General features: G+C 48.1%; 1 protein-coding gene across 8 annotated transcripts in view; it reads right to left on the reverse strand.

The window, feature by feature from the left end:
* CUX2 (cut like homeobox 2) overlaps nucleotides 1-22,333 on the reverse strand; it is a 234,067-nt gene that overhangs the window by 76,168 nt on the left and 135,566 nt on the right. For 4 of the 8 annotated variants that reach the window (XM_028741293.2, XM_028741296.2, XM_077931180.1 and 1 more), the window contains 2 exons: nucleotides 22,181-22,291; nucleotides 19,269-19,316 (listed from right to left, as the gene is read on the reverse strand). In XM_028741293.2, the coding sequence (XP_028597126.2) occupies nucleotides 19,269-19,316; nucleotides 22,181-22,291 (159 nt within the window). Of the gene's footprint in view, nucleotides 1-19,245; nucleotides 19,317-22,180; nucleotides 22,292-22,333 lie in introns of those variants that run through there. The other 4 variants (XM_028741297.2, XM_077931182.1, XM_028741301.2 and 1 more) reach the window with 4 other exon arrangements.

The following is a 22,333-nucleotide window of genomic DNA, read 5'->3' on the forward strand; positions in this document are numbered from 1 at the left end:
CCGTGGGTTACCTGAGAGGCAAGGTCCAAGTCCGGTCCGTGGTCAAAGGTGCAACGTGGAGGCAGTCCGTAGTAGCTGAAGCTGGGTGCAGGGCAGGGAGCTGGGTGAAGTCAGGAACAGGCTTGCAAGCAGGGAGCCAGGGCCGGTCAGGAGCTCAGGCAGGAAAGCAGGACAAGGTTCAGGCAGGATCTAGCACCTAACAATGTTGCTTCCGCAACTTGGGATTGGGCTGGCTGGCTTTTATCTGCCCCGAGGCATAGGGCGGTCCTGATCCTCTGGTGACTCGCCTCTCCTGGCCTGGAGGCGAGCACTCCTCCTGCGGGAACTTAGTTCCCTCCGCCTCTCTGCCCTGAGCCTCTGCAGCTCAGGAGAGGCTGGAGGGTTACCGGACCCAGAGGCAACCTCAGCTTCCTCTGACGGGGCTGAGAGTGGAGCACCTGCAGGCAATGGGTCCTCCCTCACCTCAGGAGCCAGAGCAGACTCAGCTGGTGCCTGCACCTGAGGACCCAGCACAGGTGAGGACCCTTCAGGCTCATGCCCCAGCCCCGGCTCAGCTGGTTCTGGAGGCGGGGAATTCTGTGCAGGCTGGGATCCCTCAGGTTCAGCACCCGAGTCCGAATCCCAGGCCATCGCAGTGGGTCTGGGACTATTCCCTGCCAGAAACCCTGGATAGTCATGGCAGTGCAGACAATACTGAGTTGGAGAGACCAATGGTCTGAATAAGTACAAGGCAGTTTCCTATATTCCAAACAGGGCCGTGGTTGGTTCTATATAACCAATGGCCCAGGTTAAGAAACTTTTCCCCAAGAGAAAGTGCAGAGCGGCCTTTGCCTTGCAGCTCTGGAACTTGGGTTGCGTTCACCATCCCCAGATACACCTGGCAAACTGGCTCACCTGCCAGGAAGGGAATCCCCCCCCCCGAACGCTCCCTGCAGTGGGCAGCTCCCCCCTGAGCCATAACGGACAAAGCAAGGAACTGGTTGTACCTATCTGACCATACGCAGTCCATCTGACACTGCCTTGCACTGAGCCAGACTGTTAGGTCCATCTACACCAGGGGTCTGCAACCTTTTTCAGCAAGGGCCGGTCCACAGTCCCTCAGACCATGTGGTGGGCCGGACTGTATTTTTTTTTTTGGGGGGGGGAATGAATAAATTCCTATGCCCTACAAATAACCCAGAGACACATTTTAAATAAATGCACACATTCTACTTATGTAAAAACACACTGATTCCCGGATTGTCCGCGGGCCGGATTTAGAAGGCGATTGGGCCGGATCTGGCCCCTGGGCCTTAGTTTGCCTACCCATGGCCAAGAACAGGGGTCCGCAACCTTTTTCAGCTGTGGGCCGGTCCACTGTCCCTCAGACCATGTGGTGGGTGGGCCGGACACTATTTTGAAAAAAAATAATGAACGAATTCCTATGCCCCATAAATAACCCAGAGATGCATTTTAAATAAAAGGACACATTCTATTCATGTAAAAACACGCTGCTTCCCGGACTGTCCAACGGCCATATTGAGAAGGCGATTGGGCTGCACCCAGCCACCAGGCCTTAGGTTGTCTATCCATGATCTACACCCATGTTGTCTACACTGACTGGAAGCAGTGGCTGTCCAGGATTTCAGACGGAGAGTCTTCCCCAGCCCCCCCCCCCCCGGAGATGCCAGGGTGTGTGTGTGTGTGTTGGACCTGGGGCTTTCTGCATGCAAGGGGGGGGGGTGCTCTACCCCTGAACTACAGCCCTTCCCCTACCTTCCATATCCTCGCCTCCCCACCCCCCACGAAATCCCGCTCAGCCAAACCCCCTCAGCCCCCTCACACTTTTATACATCAATGTATCATTAACTCCCCCCCCCTCCCCGCCATGCGCACCAACTCAAGGTGAGAGAAAACACAGCCGCGCTCTGCAACGACGCGAGATTGATGAATTACATTTCTGCGCCGGGTCCCTTCCATGGCTGGTGACTTTCCAGCAAAGCAATTATCACCGTAGAATGCATAATGGCCTAATTAATTACTACTGTCAGGCTGGCCTCTGTGCTATGATTATACCTTATCAAGCCAACTTTCTGATTCCCCCCCCCCTCTTTTTTAGAAAGCAACATTTGGAAGCAAAAATATTATTGTAATTGATGGGTTAAAAGGGGGGGAACGCTCTCGTTCTCTCTCTCTCTCTCTCTCTCTCTCTCTCTCTCTCTCTCCTGCCCTCCACTTTCTTTCTTTCTCTGTCTGTTGATATTTCCCCCCAGATCAAGGAATGGTTAAACACAAACAGATAAAAAGCGTAAGAATTGGCAGGACTAATTGCAACTGGAGGAGGATTTAGGCTGCATCAAACTTGCTTCAGGTCTGCCTCCCCCCCCCCCCCCCCCGCCCGAAACACAGGACTGGTGGCAATTATATTTTAATTTAAATTGTCACTCGAAGAAAAAAAAAAATCAAGACAAAGCTCCCTAATATATTTTTTTTAAAGTCCTGTTATCCAAGGTGACTCCAGAAAGCTTATGACAAAGATAGGGAGCCTCTGGCCCTCCAGATGTTGTTGGATTCCACCTCCCATAACTGGAACAGAGGAAGCTGCCTTGTGCTGAGTCTGACCATCAGTCCACCTAGCTCCATATTGCCTACACGGACTGGCAGCAGCAGCAGCTGTCCAGGCTTTCAGGCCGGGATCTTTCCAAGTTCTTTCTGGAGATGGCAGGGCTTGAACTCAGGACCTTCGACAAGCAGGCTGGGGGTGATGAGACCTGGGGTCCAGCAACATGTAGAGGGCCACGGGCTCCCTGTCCCTCGCTGGTGGCGATGTGGACAGGGCCGAGAGAAAAGGTGGGCCAATTCTTTGTTCATTTCATTTTGCTATTGGCATTATAGGTACCAGTTGTTGAGAAAGGGGTCACAGTCCAGCAATAGAAAGCATGTGCCTTATATCGGTCATAATATAGATATGGAAACACGGGAAGAAGTGTGGAATATGGATATAAAGTTTACAGCATGCCATGGTTTAAGAGAAAATTGCATGAAAATGAGTATATCTGAAGGAGCGTCTCCACCCCCACCGTTCTACCCGGACACTGAGGTCCAGCACTGAGGGCCTTCTGGCGGTTCCCTCGCTGCGAGAAGCCAAGTTACAGGGAACCAGGCAGAGGGCCTTCTCGGTAGTGGCGCCTGCCCTGTGGAACGCCCTCCCACTAGATGTCAAAGAGAACAACAACTACCAGACTTTTAGAAGACATCTGAAGGCAGCCCTGTTTTAGGAAGCTTTTAATGTTTGATGTATTACGGTATTTTAATATTTTTCTGGAAGCCGCCCAGAGTGGCTGGGGAAGCCCAGCCAGAGGGGCGGGGTATAAATAATAAATTATTATTATTATTATTATTATTATTATTATTATTATTAATCATTGGTATCTAACACCGAATAAACTGGCAAAAATGTATAAATCTAAATCAAACAAGTGTTGTAAATATAAAGAGAAAGAAGGTTCTTTTTATCATATGTGGTGGTCTTGTAGTAAGGTTAAAGCTTACTGGGAAATGACTTACAATGAATTGAAAAGGATGTTCAAGATAACTTTTGTAAAATAAAATAAAAAAGCCCCCAGAAGCTTTTCTTTTGGGAAGTGTAGGGACAGAACTACCTAAATTGAACAGAAATTTATGTATGCTACTACAGCAGCAAGAATGCTACTTGCCCCAAAGTGGAAAGAAGCAGAAGTCCCAGCAAAGGAAGAATGGATGCAAAAACTTACGGACTATGCAGAAATGGCGAAACTTACCGGAAGAATAAGAAACCAAGATAACAAACTTTTTATAGAAGAATGGAAAGGGTTTATTGAATATTTACAGATAAATTGCAAACAGATAAAGCAATAGAAGGATTATTGTAATAACCTGTAGTTTCATAAGAGTATATATTTAAAGTAGATAATTAAATGAGCAAATTAAATGAATTTGGACATGCAGAAGATATGAAAAAATAAATTTAAGGAACCGCAGAAAGAAGGGGGAAGGAAGTCAAACTTTGAAATGTTAAATTGATTATAAAACTAGTGAAATGTATAAACTTGAAAGGTATAACTAAAAACTGAAAGAAAGAAAGAAAGAAAGAAAGAAAGAAAGAAAGCATTTTGTAGCACCTTCTGCTTCAAAGGGTGGACAGGGACAGGGCTAGCTGGAGGTTGCATGACAAACCAGGGTTCTTGACAGCATAAAGGAAGCCAGCTTTGTGGCTGAGCCCGTACCTTGCATTCAGGCTGTCCCCCGGTCCAATCCTTGACATGCCTATTTAAAAATATCAGGTAAGAGATGATGGGAAAAACCTCTTCCTGAAACCACGGACAGCTCCACTCAATGGAAAAGATATCTGCCTAGCTCTCTATAAGGCAGATAGGTTGTTTATAAGTTATGCGCAGGGAATACCCAGTGCTGCCAGGGAACTTGTAAACCCTCCCCCCCCCCCAAAAAAATGTAATTTTAAAATCGATAGATGATTTGTGAGTTTGCACCCGTCACACCAAAAATCGGGTGAAGTCACCCCAAAGTCTTTTTTGGTGTGCCATCTTGATTCAAAATGGTGCCCAGCACCCAAACATCAACAAACACCGCCATTGCCAACTCAAGAACCCTTGTGCCAGGTCTGGAGACCATGAAATATCTGCAGAGGCGGCCGAGTCTATGTCAGAAATTGGGCAAAGTCACACCAGAGTGACGTTTGGGTCCGCCATCTTGATTCAAAATGGTTGCCGGTGTCCCAACACTGACAAAAACTGCCACCCTCACCTCAGGAACTCTCATGCCAAGTTTAGCAACAGTATCTCAAGAGGCAGCCCAATTTATAGAGGACGGACAGGCAAACCACTTTCCACGATATATACTGTAGAGGGAACATGAGGCCTTCCCAGTGTTGTTGGACACCAGTTTCCATTGCTCTTGACCGCTGGTCACACTGGCTGAGGCTGATGGGAACTGTAGTCCAGGAGCATTTGGGGGGCCATAGGCATCCCACCACTGCTGTATTTATTTATTGTTTATTGCATTTCCACCCCACCTTTTTCCTCCAACGAACTCAAGGTGATGGACGTGGTTCTGATCCTCGTCCTCGAATCCTCACAGCAACCCTTTGAGGTAGGTTAGGCTGAGAGGCAGTGACCTTCCCAAGGCCACCACCACTCAGCGAGCTTCATGGTCAACTGGGGTTTTGAACACTGTTCTTCCAGGTCCTTGTCTGATGCTCTAACCAGTACACCATACTGCCTCTATTAGGCTAACAGCAAACTCATCCTCCCAGTGCGGAGCTTTATGCAGCCATACAGCATCCTCTGTGCACAAGAGGGAGGAATCAGCAGACTTGAGTTGGGGGAATCCCTGAAGTTTGCAGACGCACAACAAAATATTTCTTTGTGGGTGAGCAGAATGGGGGAAGGAATCTGTCGAACAAGGAATGAGCAGACTCAGTGGGTACAAAATGCCGGGAGTTTGTTGGAGGGATAGCAGAATGGAAAAGCTTTGAGGAGGAGAAATGCAACGGAGTATCCTGGAGGAGGGAAGGGCTGGTGAGCTGGAGCCCTGGGAGGGAGAGGGGCCAGACCACGATGACACTGGGTGCATTCAGATGTTGACAATGTTGTGTTAGTTTTCCTGCTTATCATGCTAGTGCTTCTGGTCCATTTTCTAATTCATGTTGCATAATAATAATAATAATAATAATAATAATAATAATAATAATAATAATTTATTACTTATACCCTGCCCATCTGGCTGAGTTTCCCCAGTCACTCTGGATGGCTTCCAATCGGGTGTTAAAAACATACAGCATTAAATATTAAAAACTTCCCTAAACAGGGCTGCCTTCAGATGTCTTTTAAAGAGAAGATAGCTGCTTATTTCCTTCCCATCTGAAGGGAGGGTGTTCCACAGGGCAGGCGCCACTACCAAGAAAGCCCTCTGTCTGGTTCCCTGTAACCTCACTTCTCGCAATGAGGGAACCTCGGCGCTGGACCTCAGTGTCCGGGCTGAACAATGGAGGTGGAGACGCTCCTTCAGGTATACAGGACCGAGGCCATTTAGGGCTTTAAATGTCAGCACCAACACTTTGAATTGTGCTCAGAAACGTACTGGGAGCCAATGCAAATCTCTTGGGACCGGTGTTATGTGGTCCCGGCAGCCACTCCCAGTCACCAGTCTAGCTGCCGCATTCTGGATTAATTGCAGTTTCCGGGTCACCTTCAAAGGTAGCCCCACGCAGAGTGCATTGCTGTAGTCCAAGCGGGAGATAACCAGAGCATGCACCACTCTGGCGAGACAGTCTGCGGGCAGGTAGTGTCTCAGCCTGCGTACCAGATGGAGCAGGTAGACAGCCGCCCTGGACACGGAAGTGTAGGTTTTTGACCAATATAATGGCATGCCACAGGAAAAGTCATTCACACTGGGGGATTCACAACTACAAACGTCACCGGACGCCGTTTCCACACAGGTGCACTTTTGTCCTTTCCACAATTCGCCCGTGAAAAGAGCAGGAATGAACGGCATGCTGGTTTAAACTCCCCAAATTTCATTGCTGTAATCCCGTGATTTTCCAGATTAAGGGGGCTACAATAGCTTTTACATTCAGATATAATGTTGTTGTTGTTGTTGTTGTTGTTGTTGTTGTTGTTGTTGTTTAGTCGTGTCCGCCTCTTCGTGACCCCATGGACCAGAGCACGCCAGGCACTCCTGTCTTCCACTGCCTCCCGCAGTTTGGTCAAACTCATGCTGGTAGCTTCGAGAACACTATCCAACCATCTCGTCCTCTGCCGTCCCCTTCTCCTTGTGCCCTCCATCTTTCCCAACATCAGGGTCTTTTCCAGGGAGTCTTCTCTTCTCATGAGGTGGCCAAAGTACTGGAGCCTCAGCTTCAGGATCTGTCCTTCCAGTGAGCACTCAGGGCTGATTTCCTTCAGAATGGAGAGGTTTGATCTTCTTCAGATATAATGTAGAAATTAGCAAATGGGGCCATGACAGGGAAATGGAATGAACTGTTGTGTTACTGCAGCTATTGTCCTGTCCCCCCCCCCCCGCCCCGCTGCCTGGGTTGATACCTTTTTTCCAAACTCAGGAACTGCAAGCTAAAATGGGAAAGGATGTAAATGTTAAGTCAGAGTCTGCCAGGTGAGGGAAAGATAGAGACCTCCTGCCTTTGTAGAAAAATGGGAGGCCATTTCCCTGTGAATGTGAAGAAGGAGGGGCAAAGGGATCTGTTTGATGCCTCCTTCTGTCCTCTCCCCCAATTGGTAGCTTTTGGGGGGGGGGTTAGTTTTAGCTGCCCAATGGCTTGCTTTACAAAAAGTCTCAAAGCACCTTCCTTCCAGGTACTGCGCCATCACAACAAAACCCCAAACCGTGGCAAAGCTCTTTGGAGCAGAGAGATTTTAAGGTGGCTCATGTTAGTCCCATACGTACACAAGATGGCGCTGCAATAACTAGTAAGGAAGACCTTCGCCCAAATGAGTCTCCTCAGACCCTCGGGTCAGGCCTGGGGGCCAAATGGGCTTCCCTGCTTGGCCCTTGGAATTCTCCCTGCCCCTGCTTCGCAAGTGTTTTGACTGTGTACTTGAACTCTGACCCTCTTTTGAAGCCATCCAAGTTGGTGGCCCTTACTGCCTCCAGTGGGAGTGAGTTCCACAGTTTAACCATGTGTGCGTGAAGAAGTCCTTTCTTTTCTCTGCCCTGAATCTTCCAACCTTCCAGTTTCACTGGATCCCCACAATTCTAGTGTTAGGAGAGAGGGAGAAAACGTTCTCGTTCCACTTTCTCTGCGTGCCTTGCATAATTTTCTAAACTTCTGTCCCTTCAGCGAGTGTCAGCCTGGCAGCTGGGAGAAGGCAGGACAGAGATCAGCTGAGGTGCGTGAGCCTGGCTGAGGAGACCCCCCAAAATCTCACAAGGCCAGAACAAAACTGAACCCCACTCCAGCTTACATCAAAATAGATCAAACAGTTGATTCTAAAACGTGGGAATTCTAGTTCAAGATAGGACTGTGTGTTGTTCAAATTCAACATCATCATTCTGTTGTTAAAAGAAGAAAGATACATGAACCAGTATTATCCTTTGGATGATGTTATTCCTAATGGGATATATAACAAAGATCTGCTGAAAAAGACCGCTTAACTGAGGAGGAAAACAAAGAGGTGGGGGAGGGGCGGCTTTAAATCATTTACTTTGCCAAGATGATGATGCTGAATGAAATAAAATTGCTGCGAGCCCTTTATTTCCTCATAATACTTCCTGACAGGCACAATGGAGCTCTGGCAAAGTTCCTGATATTAGAAGCCAAAGGACGGTAATCTCATTACAACTTTCTCAAGGAGTCCTTTGCCTGTCACGCCACACACAGGGACACCCACACAATCTCGTTGCCACCGCTTGACGGGGATCCTGGCCGAGTTCAAGGAGGCAGCAGTTGCCAGCTTGTGCATGAAGGTTGTGGAGGCCTGGGCAAAGCCTGGGAACCGAGAATAAACCTCCTGGATGGATTGAACGGCTTGGCAGAAGCACATGTGAAAAGAAGCTCTCAAGATCTCAGTCCATCAGAAGCTGGTTGCGAGCCAGCAGTGTGGTGTGGCAGCAAAACCGGCCAATGCAATTTCTTAGGCTGCCCTAACAGAAGTAATAAAAGCGTGTTTTCTGCACTCCTCCACCCCGTTAAAAATCTTTGGAAACACCAAGCATTGGGGGGAAAGTAGAAAGCGAGGTACTTGCAAACACATTTGGAGATCATATTTTAAGAGGGACAGTTGTGGCAGAGTGGACAACCAGCCTGCATCGATGCTCAACCTGAAAAGGTCCTCTGAGTGAAAACTCCAGCCAGGACTGAGCGTAGGAGATTGATTTAAAGTGCCAGAGTGAGAAAAGGTCAGTCTGGTGGTGTGTTGCTCTGAACTGTTTTGTGCCTTCAAGGCAGGTGGGGTGAGGTGGGGAGAGAATGGTGCTTTGGCCGGCCGAGTGGAGAAACTGAGGCACAGACGAGGTAGAGGCAGAAGAGCAGGGGAAACCTGTGGCAGATTATCCTTTGATTTGGGAAGGCGACCCATGCTGTATTCCTTTAATTAACAAACTGCACAGCGCATATCACACAAACAGGGACAACCTTATATATAAACAGGGCGAGACCTGCTTTTTATTTCCTTTTTAAAGAGGATATGGGACGCGGGTGGCGCTGTGGGTTAAACCACAGAGCCTAGGACTTGCCAATCAGGAGGTCGGCGGTTCGAATCCCCACAATGGGGTGAGCTCCCTGTTCCTGCCAACCTAGCAGTTCGAAGCACATTAAAGTGCAAGTAGATAAATAGGTACCACTCCGGCGGGAAGGTAAACGGCATTTCCGTGTGCTGCTCTGGTTTGCCAGAGGCAGCTGTACGCCAGCTCCCTCAGCCAGTAAAGCAAGATGAGTGCCGCAACCCCGGAGTCGGTCACAACTGGACCTAATGGTCAGGGGTCCCTTTACCTTTACCTAAAGAGGATATGCCTACTCATCTTTCCAACTGTAGCTTTGCAGTGCAGCAAAGAACTTCTAAGATTATCTGCCACAGAGCCTGCTCTCAGGAGATGCCCAGGCAAAGACTGGGAACCACCCACTCTGGAGCATCTGTCCTGGCAGTGAAGCATTATCAGGCTTTAGCTTGGCCCCACCCTCCCAGACTGGCCATGGTCCACTCCTGGACAGGAAGGGCTGTGAAAGCCTTCCTGTTTGGGGTGGTGTTATGAGTCTTACGGAGGAGCTGGTTGGACCAGGATGATGAAGATGATGATGATGATGATGATGATGATAATAATAATAATAATAATAATAATAATAATAATATTTATTTATACCCCACCCTCCCCAGCCAAAGCCGGGCTCAGGGTGGCTAACAACCAATAATAAAAACAAGTTGAATGAATACAAGATTAAAATACAACATTAAAACATTAAAATGCAGCCTCATCACAGGAGGAGAAAGGAAAAAAGAAAGAGGTGGAGGGAATCAAATTGACTCCAAGCCAAAGGCCAGGAGGAACAACTCTGTCTTACAGGCCTTGTGGAAAGAAATCAGATCCCGCAGGGCCCTGGTCTCAAGAGACAGAGCGTTCCACCAGGCCGGAGCCAGTGTTGAAAAGGCCCTGGCTCTGGTTGAGGCTAATCTGACTTCCTTAGGGCCCGGGACCTCTAGGGTGTTGCTATTTATGGACCTTAAGGTCCTCCGTGGGGCATACCGGGAGAGGTGGTCCCGTAGGTACGAGGGTCCTAGGCCGTGAAGGGCTTTTAAGGTCAAAACCAGCACCTTCCATCTGACCCTGTACTCCACCAGGAGCCAGTGCAGCTGGGAAAGCACTGGGTGAATATGCTCCCATGGCAGAGACCCCGTGAGGAGCCTCGCTGCAGCATTCTGCACCCGCTGGAGTTTCTGGGACAGCTTCAAGGGCAGCCCCGCGTATTGCGAATTACAGTAGTCAAGCCTGGAGGTGACCGTCGCATGGATCACTGTGGCCAGGTCGGGGCGGGAAAGGTAAGGGACCAACTGCTTGATGCGGCGAAGGTGGAAAAATGTCGCCTTGGCTGTTGCTGTAACCTGCGCCTCTATGGAAAGTGGGGGGCATTTAAGGAGCTGCCCACTGACAACCCTATGGAGGTACCCTATGGAGGTGGCTTTGTTCACTTTTCTATGGAAAACTCAAATGTTAAAGGTAAAGGGACCCCTGACCATTAGGTCCAGTCGTGACCGACTCTGGGGTTGCAGCACTCATCTTGCTTTATTGGCCGAGGGAGCCGGCGTACAGCTTCCAGGTCATGTGGCCAGCATGACTAAGCTGCTTCTGGCGAACCAGAGCAGTGCACTGAAACACCCTTCTCAAATGTTACTTTCAAATAAATACATTCCACTGCTTTCTTTGGTTCTCTCCTATTTTCTTCAGTTTGGATCTGGTGATTTGGGGAGTGATAAAACATAACTACAGCACCTCCAGCTCCAGCAGCACCCCTCCTATTCGTATGGACAGGCAAAGCACTATTGAGGCTTTTAGGGGCTCCTGTGCTTTTAATTAAAAGGGTCCTGTTTTCCAGTTCTATCCATTTTTTTTGCTTCCCGATGAATACAGGTTGAGGATAAGTGATATATAACCTCTTAATTGCCCCTTGAATAGCCTCTCCTGTCTGAATGTCAGTTTCTATTCCTGCGATGGGGAGAGCCCTGTGAAATAACCTGGATTCTTGAACTCGTAACCTTTGGAAGCCCCATCAGTGACAACTGGAACACTGTAGTCATCTCTTTGCTTTCCTTCCACCACTATTTTGGATGCTCACTAATGTAGACTATGTTACCTTTATTTTAATGTACTAAAACTTTTAATTTAGATGTTTTCACGCATCCAGCCGGAGGAGGAGGAGGAGAAGGTGGGGGGGGGGGATAAAGTTTCAAATAATGACTGTAATAAATGAAGGTAATTAATTGTAGTTTGTTCCTTAACTGTCTAGTCAGCTTAATTTTACCTTTTCATCTAATAATGAGAAAATAATTTTTGTGCTCTGAGGGTTAATGATATGTAACTGCAAGAGCTGCTAATTGCATGTTGCAAACTATTCATCAGAATCCCCATCTGTGCTACTTGATTATGTTTGCTAAATTATTGCTTTGAATTATCTTTCATAAAGCAACTTTTGTAATTAGCAGGGTTCTGGCTCTGCTCTTTTCCCTGTCTGCAAGGAGACTCAAAAACTTTGGCCATTTCAAGCTGTCGCCACTCCACCACTGTGGGGGCAGCCCTTTTGTCTTCCCAGTAATGGAAAATTAAAGGCAGGTTTTTATTTATTGAATCAGGTTGGGGGGCGAAGAGAGAAGCTGGTTCCCTCTTCTCTGCAATGAGGGTGCCTCTTATTCCTTCCTCCCCACAGGCGCCGCTGGGTCATAGCTGTCAACTTTTCCCTTTTCTTGCGAGGAATCCTATTCGGAATAAGGGAATTTCCCTTAAAAAAAGGGAAATGTTGACAGCTATGCGCTGGGTGTGCCCAGAGTCGGTAGGCTCATCACACCCAGATGCTAGGACCTTACCAGCCATGCCATTGAGCTAAGGATGGCACCATTCTCCAGTCTGCTTCCATGGAAAAGAAAGGCCATGGGGCACTGGAAGAACACAAGAAGAGCCCTACAACTGGATCAGGCCAGTGGCCCCTCTAGCCTAGCATCTTGTTCTCACAGCTGCCAGACAGATGCCCCAAAGGGAAAACAGCAAGCAGGATCTGGGCACAAGAGCCCTGTGGTTTCTAGGAACTGGTGTTCAGAAGCATTGCTGTGAAGATAAAGGTAAAGGGACCCCTGACCATTAGGTCCAGTCGTGGCCGACTCTGGGGTTGTGGCGCTCATCTCGCTTTATTGGCCGAGGGAGCTGGCGTACAGCTTCTGGCTCATGTGGCCAGCATGACTAAGCCGCTTCTGGCGAACCAGAGCAGTGCATGGAAACACCATTTACCTTCCCGCTGGAGTGGTACCTATTTATCTACTTGCATTTTGACGTGCTTTCGAACTGCTAGGTTGGCAGGAGCAGGGACTGAGCAACGGGAGCTCACCCCGTTGTGGGGATTTGAACCACCGAGCTTCTGATCAGCAAGTCCTAGGCTCTGTGGTTTAACCCATGGCGCCACTGTGAAGATAGAACACAGCTATTCTGGCTAGTAGCCATCGATAGCCCTCTCCTCCACAAACTTGCCTAGTCCTCTTTTAAAGCCACCCAGGTTGGTGGCCAACACTGCCTCCTGTGGGAATGACTTCCATAGTTTATGTGCTGCATGAGGAAGGCCATCATTTTATTTGCCCTGAATCTTTCAACATTCAGCTTCACTGGAAGTCCATGAGTTCTAGTATTATGACAGAGGGTCTTCCCTTCATCCATTTACTCTCCATGCCACGCCACGTCCTCCTCCGAGGGTCTTCCCTCACTGCGAGAAGTGAGGTTACAGGAGTGGGGAAGCGAACCCGGTTCACCAGATTACGAGTCCACCGCTCTGAACCACTGCACCACACAGGCTCTCAGCATCATATCCTCCACAAAATGAAAGCACATGAATGTTAGAAGCTGCCTCATATCAAGTCACACCAACAGTCCATCTCACTCTTTATTGTCTACACTAACTTTGCAGTGGCTCTCCAAGGTTTCAGGCAAGCGTTTTCCCTAGAATCACAGAACTGTAGTTGGGAGGGATCCCGAGGGTCATCTAGTCCAACCCCCTGAAATGCAGGAATCTTACCTAAATCATACATGTCCATCCAACATCTGCTTAAAAACCTCCAAGGAAGGAGAGTCCACCACCTCTCGTGGGAGTCTGTTCCAGTGTCGAACAGCTCTGACTATCAGAAAGTTATTTCTGATGTTTAGTTTGACTCTCCTTTCTTGTAACTTGAAACCACTGGCTCAAGTCCTACTCTCCAGAGAAGCTTTCTTCATCTTCCACTGAGAGCCATTAAGATATTTGAAGATGGTTATCATATCTCCTCTTCTCCAGGCTCAACATACCCAGCTCCTCCAACTGTTCCTCATAAAGCTTGGTTTCCAGACCCTTGAACATCTTAGTTGCCCTCCTCTGCACATTCCGTCAATTTCCTTCTTAAATTTTGTGGTGTCCACAACTGGACACAGGACTCCAGATGGGCTCTCACCAAGTCAGAACAGAGCAGTACTATTATTTCCCTTGACCTGGACACTAGATGTCTGTTGATGCAATCTAGAACAGCATTGGGTTTTTTGCTGCTGTGTCACCCTGTTGGCTCATGTTAAGTTTGTGGTCCCAGGAACTGAAGCTGGAACTTTCTGTGTGCAAAGCATCTGCTGTACCACTGAGCTACAACCATTACCCTAGAATAGATCAAGGGTGAGGAATCTCTGGCCCTCCAGATGTTGTTGAACTTCAGCTCCAACCATCCCTGGCCACTAGCCATGCTTGCTAAGGCTGCTGAGAGTTGCAATTCTGAAGCATGTTGTTGTTGTTTAGTCACTCAGTCGTGTCCGACTCTTCGTGACCCCATGGATCAGAGCACACCAGGCACTCCTGTCTTCCACTGCATCCCACAGCTTGGTCAAACTCATGTTGGTAGCTTTGAAAACACTGTCCCACCATCTCGTCCTCTGTCGTCCCCTTCTCCTTGTGCCCTCCATCTTTCCCAACATCAGGGTCTTTTCCAAGGAGTCTTCTCTTCTCATGAGGTGGCCAAAGTATTGGAGCCTCAGCTTCACAATCTGTCCTTCTAGTGATCACTCAGGGCTGATTTCCTTCAGAATGGAGAGGTTTGATCTTCTTGCAGTCCATGGGACTCTCAAGAGTCTCCTCCAGCACAGTAATTCAAAAGCATCAATTCTTCATCGATCAGCCTTCTTTATGGACCAGCTCTCACTTCCATACATCACTACTGGGAAAACCATAGCTTTAACTATACGGACCTTTGTCGGCAAGGTGATCTCTCTGCTTTTTAAGATGCCATCTAGGTTTGTCATTGCTTTTCTCCCAAGAGCAATTCTGAAACATATGGAGGGCCAAAGGTTTCCCATTCTTGCTCTACCTGGCACTTCACAAAATTCAAGAAGACAGGTCCCTGCTCCAATAGGCTTACAGGACCAGCAGTTGACCTCAGGAACTTGGGAGGCCAGTGAACACACTGTGTCTATCTGGGTTTAGAGACAGCAGCCAACGGCCCTGGTCTAGGCCATATCAGTCCCAAGGCCCTGACCACTGTGGATGGACTGGGATTGCAGGCTCCCTCCTGTCCAGTTCTGTGGGCTCTTGAAGTTCAGAGAAGCAGGGTCCAGTCACAAGACCAAGTCAAATGCATAAGACCGAAGGCAGGGCTAAGAGAAGTTGTTTCAGAAGGCAGCTGGTATGGCTGGAAGACTCAGGTAGGAAGACCAAAGTGTGGTAGGCCCCACCTCTCTGGAAGAACAAATGGGGATGGCCACCAACTTAGAAGAAGAAGAAGAGTTTGGATTTGATATCCTGCTTTATCACTACCTGAAGGAGTCTCAAAGCGGCTAACAATCTCCTTTCCCTTCCTCCCCCACAACAAACACTCTGTGAGGTGAGTGGGGCTGAGAGACTTCAAAGAAATGTGACTGGCCCAAGGTCACCCAGCAGCTGCATGTGGAGGAGCGGAGATGCGAACCCGGTTCACCAGATTACGAGTCTACCGCTCTTAACCACTACACCACACTGGCTCTCTAGGTGGCTATAAAAGAGGACTGGACAAGTTCATGAAGGATAAAGCTATCAGCAGCTGCTAGCCAAGTCAGTTGTGCTCTGCCACCACAGTCTAGTCTAGGCTAGGCAGCCTAGATGGCATGGTGCATACCCTCCAACATTTATCCAGTGAAAATAGGGATGCCTATTACAGTGGTACCTCTAGTTACAAACTTAATTCGTTCAAGAGATCCGTTCTTAACCTGAAACTGTTCTTAACTAGAGGCGTGCTTTCGCTAATGGGGCCTCTTGCTGCCGCTGCGCCGCCGGCACATGATTTCCATTCTCATCCTGAGGCAAAGTTCTCAACTCGAGGTAACTCTTCCAGGTTAGCGGGGTTTGTAACCTGAAGCGTTTGTAACCTGAGGTACCACTCTATTATTATTATTATTATTATTATTATTATTATTATTATTATACCCCACCCATCTGACTGGGTTGTCCCAGCAACTCTGGGTGGCTTCCAACATATCTAAAAACATAACAAAACATTAAATATTTTTTTAAAACCCCTATACAGGGCTGCCTTCACATGTCTTCTAAAGGTTGTACAGTGGTACCTTGGGTTACAGACCCTTCAGGTTACAGACTCCACTAACCCAGAAATAGTACCTCAGGTTAAGAACTTTGCTTCAGGATGAGAACAGAAATTGTGTGGCGGCAGTGGGAGGCCCCATTAGCTAAAGTGGTACCTCAGGTTAAGAATAGTTTCAGGTTAAGAACGGACCTCCAGAACAAATTAAGTTCTTAACTTGAGGTACCACTGTATAGTTACTTATTTCCTTGGCTTGGGGGTCAGGCAACTCCATATCCTCCAACGTTTCTCTGATGAAAATAGGGATGTCCTAAGGAAAAGCGGGTCATTCCGGGATCCTGTCAGAAACCAGGACGGCTTCTGTAACTCTGGGACTGTCCCTGGAAAATAGGGTTCTTCTTATATTGCATTCCTACAAACTAAAGGTAAAGGTAAAGGGACCCCTGACCATTAGGTCCAGTCGTGGCTGACTCTGGGGTTGCGGCGCTCATCTCGCTTTATTGGCCAAGGGAGCCAGCGTACAGTTTCCGGATCATGTGGCCAGCATGACTAAGCTGCTTCTGGCGAACCAGAGCAGTGTACGGAAACGCCGTTTACCTTCCCGCCAGAGCAGTACCTATTTATCTACTTGCACTTTGATGTGCTTTCGAACTGCTAGGAGCAGGGACCGAGCAACGGGAGCTCACCCCGTCGCGGGGATTCGAACCGCCGACCTTCTGATCGACAAGTCCTAGGCTCTGTGGTTTAACCCACAGCGCCACCCACATCCCTTCAAACTAGCTGGCTGGTTAAAGAGCTCTGAGGCAGCTGCCTCACTGTGCCTCATGGATACCCCAGCCCTGCTCCCTTCTCTGTGCCAGCACCCCACCCCCTCCGTCCCACCCCCCCTCTCTCCCAGAGGATCTAATGACATCTGCTGGGGAAACAGGCAGTATTTAAAACAACCAGAAATACATTCCTATTGTTATCATTCTCTTTTATGTGTTTACGCCGAGCGTTTCGGAATGAATCAATACCGGATTGCCCTATAAATAAATAAGCATATCAGTAAAAACTGGGTAATAAAATGAAGTGATGAAAAATATGGAAATCAGCCCACATTTGTGTAAATCCAGTTATTGTTTACTTTAATATTTTTCCTTGTGCCGTTATGTCGTTCCAAAGAGACAGATTTAAAAGTAAGGCGAAGCTCGCAAGATGACAGTCTCTAATGTGCTGTTGCCGTGCGCCGGCGTCTCTCTGGGGGTTTCGAGGTAAGCAGGGTAGAAGCCGCACAGACGGAGGAACAATTTTTTCTCTGCTTCTCTCCACTCCCCCCCCCCCGGCAAGAGAATAATGAAGATTTTAGGAACGCTCCAAAGTGTGATATTTCTCCAACACCTGCCTTCACCACCTCGGAAGCATTTAAATCTCTCAGAGCCATGGCTCCACCATAAGCTGGAATAGATCTTATTCCCCACAGCAAAAAAAGCCTTGATGGATGAAGTTAAGGAAGGAAGCCATCAAAAACAACAGACTTGCCCAGGGGCCCTCTCAGTAGTTCCACTTCCCTCAGAAGTTTCTGGGGGTGGCCTGGGTGAGGGCCTTCTCTGTGGTAGCCCCTCACTATACAGCTTTTTTGCGAATGCTGAAGACACAACTCTTGGCCCTGGCCTTTGACACCTCAGGTGTGTGTTTCAGGACCCACCCAGTTCTTGTGAATGTAGTATGTTTTAACTGTTTTTATTTCTGAATTTTAACTGGTCGTAAGCTGCCCTGAGACCTGCGGGAGAAGGACAACCAATAATAATAAATATTTTCAAGGGGTGGTGGAAAAAAACACACCCAGTCAGTGAATCCATCATCAAATCCATCTCTTGTGCATGGAATTTAATGGAGGAAGTAAATTCACATGCTCGTGTGTTACAGTGGTACCTTGGGTTAAGAACTTAGAATCATAGAATCATAGAATCATAAAATCATAGAGTTGGAAGAGACCACAAGGGCCATCGAGTCCAACCCCCTGCAAAGCAGGAAACACCATCAGAGCACTCCTGACATATGGTTGTCAAGCCTCTGCTTAAAGACCTCCAAAGAAGGAGACTCCACCACACTCCTTGGCAGCAAATTCCACTGTCGAACAGCTCTTACTGTCAGGAAGTTCTTCCTAATGTTTAGGTGGAATCTTCTTTCTTGTAGTTTGGATCCATTGCTCCGTGTCCGCTTCTCTGGAGCAGCAGAAAACAACCTTTCTCCCTCCTCTATATGACATCCTTTTATATATTTGAACATGGCTATCATATCACCCCTTAACCTCCTCTTCTCCAGGCTAAACATGCCCAGCTCCCTTAGCCGTTCCTCATAAGGCATCGTTTCCAGGCCTTTGACCATTTTGGTTGCCCTCCTCTGGACACGTTCCAGTTTGTCAGTGTCCTTCTTGAACTGTGGTGCCCAGAACTGGACACAGTACTCCAGGTGAGGTCTGACCAGAGCAGAATACAGTGGCACTATTACTTCCCTTGATCTAGATGCTATACTCCTATTGATGCAGCCCAGAATTGCATTGGCTTTTTTAGCTGCCGCGTCACACTGTGTCACACACACCGCGTCACACACAACTTAATTCGTTCCGGAGATCCGTTCTTAACCTGAAACTATTCTTAACCCGAGGTACTATTTCTGGGTTAGCGGAGTCTGTAACCTGAAGCATCTGTAACCTGAAGCGTCTGTAACCTGAGGTACCACTCTATTGGCTTCTACCGCAGCAGCAAAGAGGTAATCTCATCTGAGTGGGAGAGCTCTCTCTGTGAGGGAACCGCCAGAAGGCCCTCTGAGCTGGACCTCTGGACGATGGAAGTGGAGATGCTCCTTCAGGTATACAAAGCCAAGGTCGTTTAGTGTTTTAAATGACTCTCAGGCTGTGCGCTTGGGTTTTTTATGGGCACAGTTACCTCATTCGGAACCAGGGAATGCCCCCCACCTGCCCACCCGCTGTCCCCTAGAAACAGCACTTCTGTCTTGTCAGGATTCACCCTCAATCCATTGACCACCACCCATCCTCTAATGGCCTCCAGACCATTCACCACCTTCAATGGTTCCGATTTAAACGAGAGGTAGAGCTGATTGATTGATTGATTGATTGATTGATTGATTGATTGCATTAACACCCCACCTTTTGGTGTGCATAGTTTTCTCCCCATCCCCATCTAATCTCCACAATAACCTTGTGAGGTAGGTTTGGCTAAGAGGCAGTGACTGGCCCAAGGTGACACCCAGTGAACCAAGGTCAAAGTCTGACACTCTAACCACTACACCCAACAACATCTGGAAGGGCACCATGTTGGCTACCACTTGAGTTGACACCAAAAACCTGGCGCCATCTTTGGACTTTGAAAATGCTGGTGCTGCTGTGTGTGGTTTGTTTTTCTCTTAGGCACTGTTTCTACTTTGTGTCCCCTGAGCGGCTTACAGGCGGCTCACGGTGGCTAAGAAGTACCTTGGGCACAGACGGCTTCTTACCTCTGCCTGGAAGCTCTTCAAGACAGGGGCCACCATGTCGCGGACCTCCTGGAAGAGATAAAATGGCGGAAGCCCGCAATTAGACCCGAGTCTGGCAACGGGGCTCTCTGTTAATCCAGCCCTCAGAATTGGGACTGGTTCCTCATATGAAGCTGGGCTGCCACCTAATTAAAGAAGCCTTGGTTTTGATTAATTGAGCAGGTTTCAAATCGACTAATTAGCTGATTACATTTGCATACTCAGGATAAGAACAATAATACTTAAAGGAGAAACAAAGGCCCATTTTTAGGCTGGTGTGGTGGAGATGGTAATGTTTTTTGGCCACTTTCATCTTTGGCCACTCTTCCAATGATCGCAGACCAGTGGGGAATGCGGGCAAAAATGGTTGTACCCACTCACACGCTGATTCACACTCTCTCATGTACACACCTAGGTACACACAGCCCCTCTCCTCAATTTATGACACAATTACTCATAAAATGATTGATCTAACACCTGGGGAAGGAGCAATTTACACCCCCAACAGGGCGCTAAGCTAAGTCCATTCCTGTACCAGGTCTACTCTATTGCCCTCACCCCCATTTTGCTACTGGAGCCAATATGGTTGGGGCCAGAAAGATTTGCTCTGTGTATTTGGGGGGGGGGCTGGCTCAAGGAGTCCCCCACCTCTGTTTCTCCCTGGTCCTAGTCCAGCACTCTAACCATTATGCTACACTGCCTTTCATGGGACAGGGTTTGTGGATTTCGGCTCTCTACTTAATTGCCTCCCCCCCCCATTATTATTATATTATATTATATTATATCATTATATTATACCTTAGTATAATATAAGGTGCTGCAAACCCTCCACCCCAAGTCTTCTTAATTTAGATACAAGCTAGGAACATAATTGTAGAAGCTGGCATGAGGCGGTGTTGGGAGGGGAGGGGAGCGAAGGCGGGGGAAGCCCCCAACTGTCAAACTGACTAAAACAACATTTATTTTGGGGAGAGGAAAAGAGCAGCAGCGGCAACAAAAACAGCAACAAAGTGGCGTTCCATCTGCTCAGAGAGGCGGCTGCCAGGATTTCTGCAACGAGGCCTTGGAACACTTTTTCTTGTTATATAAAATAACTTGACAGGGTTGGGGAGAGCACAGTTCTGAAAGAAGGGACATTTTCTGCCAAGGCGCTGGGCACCCCGTCAATCCGACAGGCGAGGGCACAAGCCAAGACATGATGGCATGCAGTTAGTGCAGAATACTGCAGCCCAATTGCTGACAGGAGTGAGACCCCATCAGCTTACAATGCCTGAGACCTGCACTGGCTTCCAATTTGCTGCCGGGTCAAGTTCAAGCTCAAGCTGCTAACAAGGTAAAGGGACCCCTGACCATTAGGTCCAGTCGTGGCCAACTCTGGGGTTGCGGCGCTCATCTCGCTTTACTGGCCGAGGGAGCTGGCGTACAGCTTCCGGGTCATGTGGCCAGCATGATTAAGCCGCTTCTGGAGAACCAGAGCAGCGCATGGAAACGCCGTTTACTTTCGCGCCAGAGTGGTACCTATTTATCTACTTGCATTTTGACGTGCTTTCAAACTGCTAGGTTGGCAGGAGCAGGGACCGAACAACAGGAGCTCACCCCGTCGCAGGGATTCGAACCGCTGACCTTCTGATCAGCAAGTCCTAGCCTCTGTGGTTTAACCCACAGCGCCACCCGCGTGAAGTAGTGGCAAGCTGCTACCTGGGGCCAATTTAGCTGCATGATTGCCTCACTGCATAAATACCCACTTGACCACTTCGATTTGTGGAACTGGACCTGCCACAGCTGCCACATAGTACCTGTTCTGCATTTGTAAGAAATGGATATTTTAGTCTGGCAGCACCCACACTTTGGAACTCCCTGCCTCTTGACATCAGTCAGGCTCCTTCACTGTACTCTTTTCGACCCCTGCTAAAAACATTCTTGGTTTAGACAGGCCTGTCCAGCTGTGTAGAATGTTGACGTGTGTCGATGTTGATGTGCTTTTAGCTTATGGTTCATTCAAGGCCAGATTTAGGTTTGATGAGGCCCTAAGCTACTGAAGGTAATGGGACCCTTTATACGTTCAGCTGTCCTTTGTCAACAACAAATTGCCGCTGTTTTTTTGTGTTGATTATGTGCTATATGGTAATTTATGCACCTAATATGTATCCAAAGCCTTTTGCCACTGATGCTGTACGGAGGTTTTATTTTATTTGTTTTTTATCTTTTATTTTGGAAATGTACATCCAGTTCCCCCCCCTTCAAATATTTTGGGGGCCCTCAAGAGAGTGGGGCCCTAAGCTATAGCTTGTTTAGCTTGTACGTAAATCTGGCACTGGGTTGATTTAATTATTGCCTGACCAATCATTCTAACCATTTTAACAGATTGTTTTATTGTTGGGTGAAACCCTTTGAGGTATTTTATGACATAAACGACATGCACGGAAACCAAGAGGACCAGCATCTAGCTTTGACCAGGGTGGTGGGGGAGAAGCCTCTGCCAGCTCTAAGCATGAAGGACTGCCCCCCCCCAAACTTGCATTCTCCGCCCCACACAACTTGCTGCCTCTATCTGTGCTGATAGGCCTCAGAGGCCCTATCTATGGTCCTCCCTCTTCCACAAGTGCCGCTCAGTGCATCTCAGGATCAGGACCACGGGCTCCTTAGCTGCAATTGCACCACCAGATTGTGTTGTAATACGCTATAGTTGGGCATTTGAGGCCATAATTTGGGGCCGATTACCTTACCCTTCTCTTGTTGGTCACTCAAGTAAATAAATATATAAATCTCTCTTTTTCACACACACACAGAGAGAGAGAGAGAGAGAGAGAGAGAGAGAGAGCTGTTTGAATGGGAGAGGGGAGGGAAATCCAGCTGCCCACTGAGTTAATTCTATAATAGCAAATATACTGTACCTCAGGTACATTTTTCTTAAATTCCCGGCTGAGTTCAATTAAATGTTTATGAGAATGCTCGCTTTCTTCCTGCCGTGCCGCCAGTTCGGAAGCAACAGAATTAAGCTCCTTCTGGAACAAAACAAAACAAACCAAAACAGAGAGAGAGAGAGA

Source organism: Podarcis muralis, chromosome 7, assembly GCF_964188315.1.
Source record: "Podarcis muralis chromosome 7, rPodMur119.hap1.1, whole genome shotgun sequence".
In the NCBI taxonomy this organism is placed as follows: Eukaryota; Metazoa; Chordata; class Lepidosauria; order Squamata; family Lacertidae; genus Podarcis; species Podarcis muralis.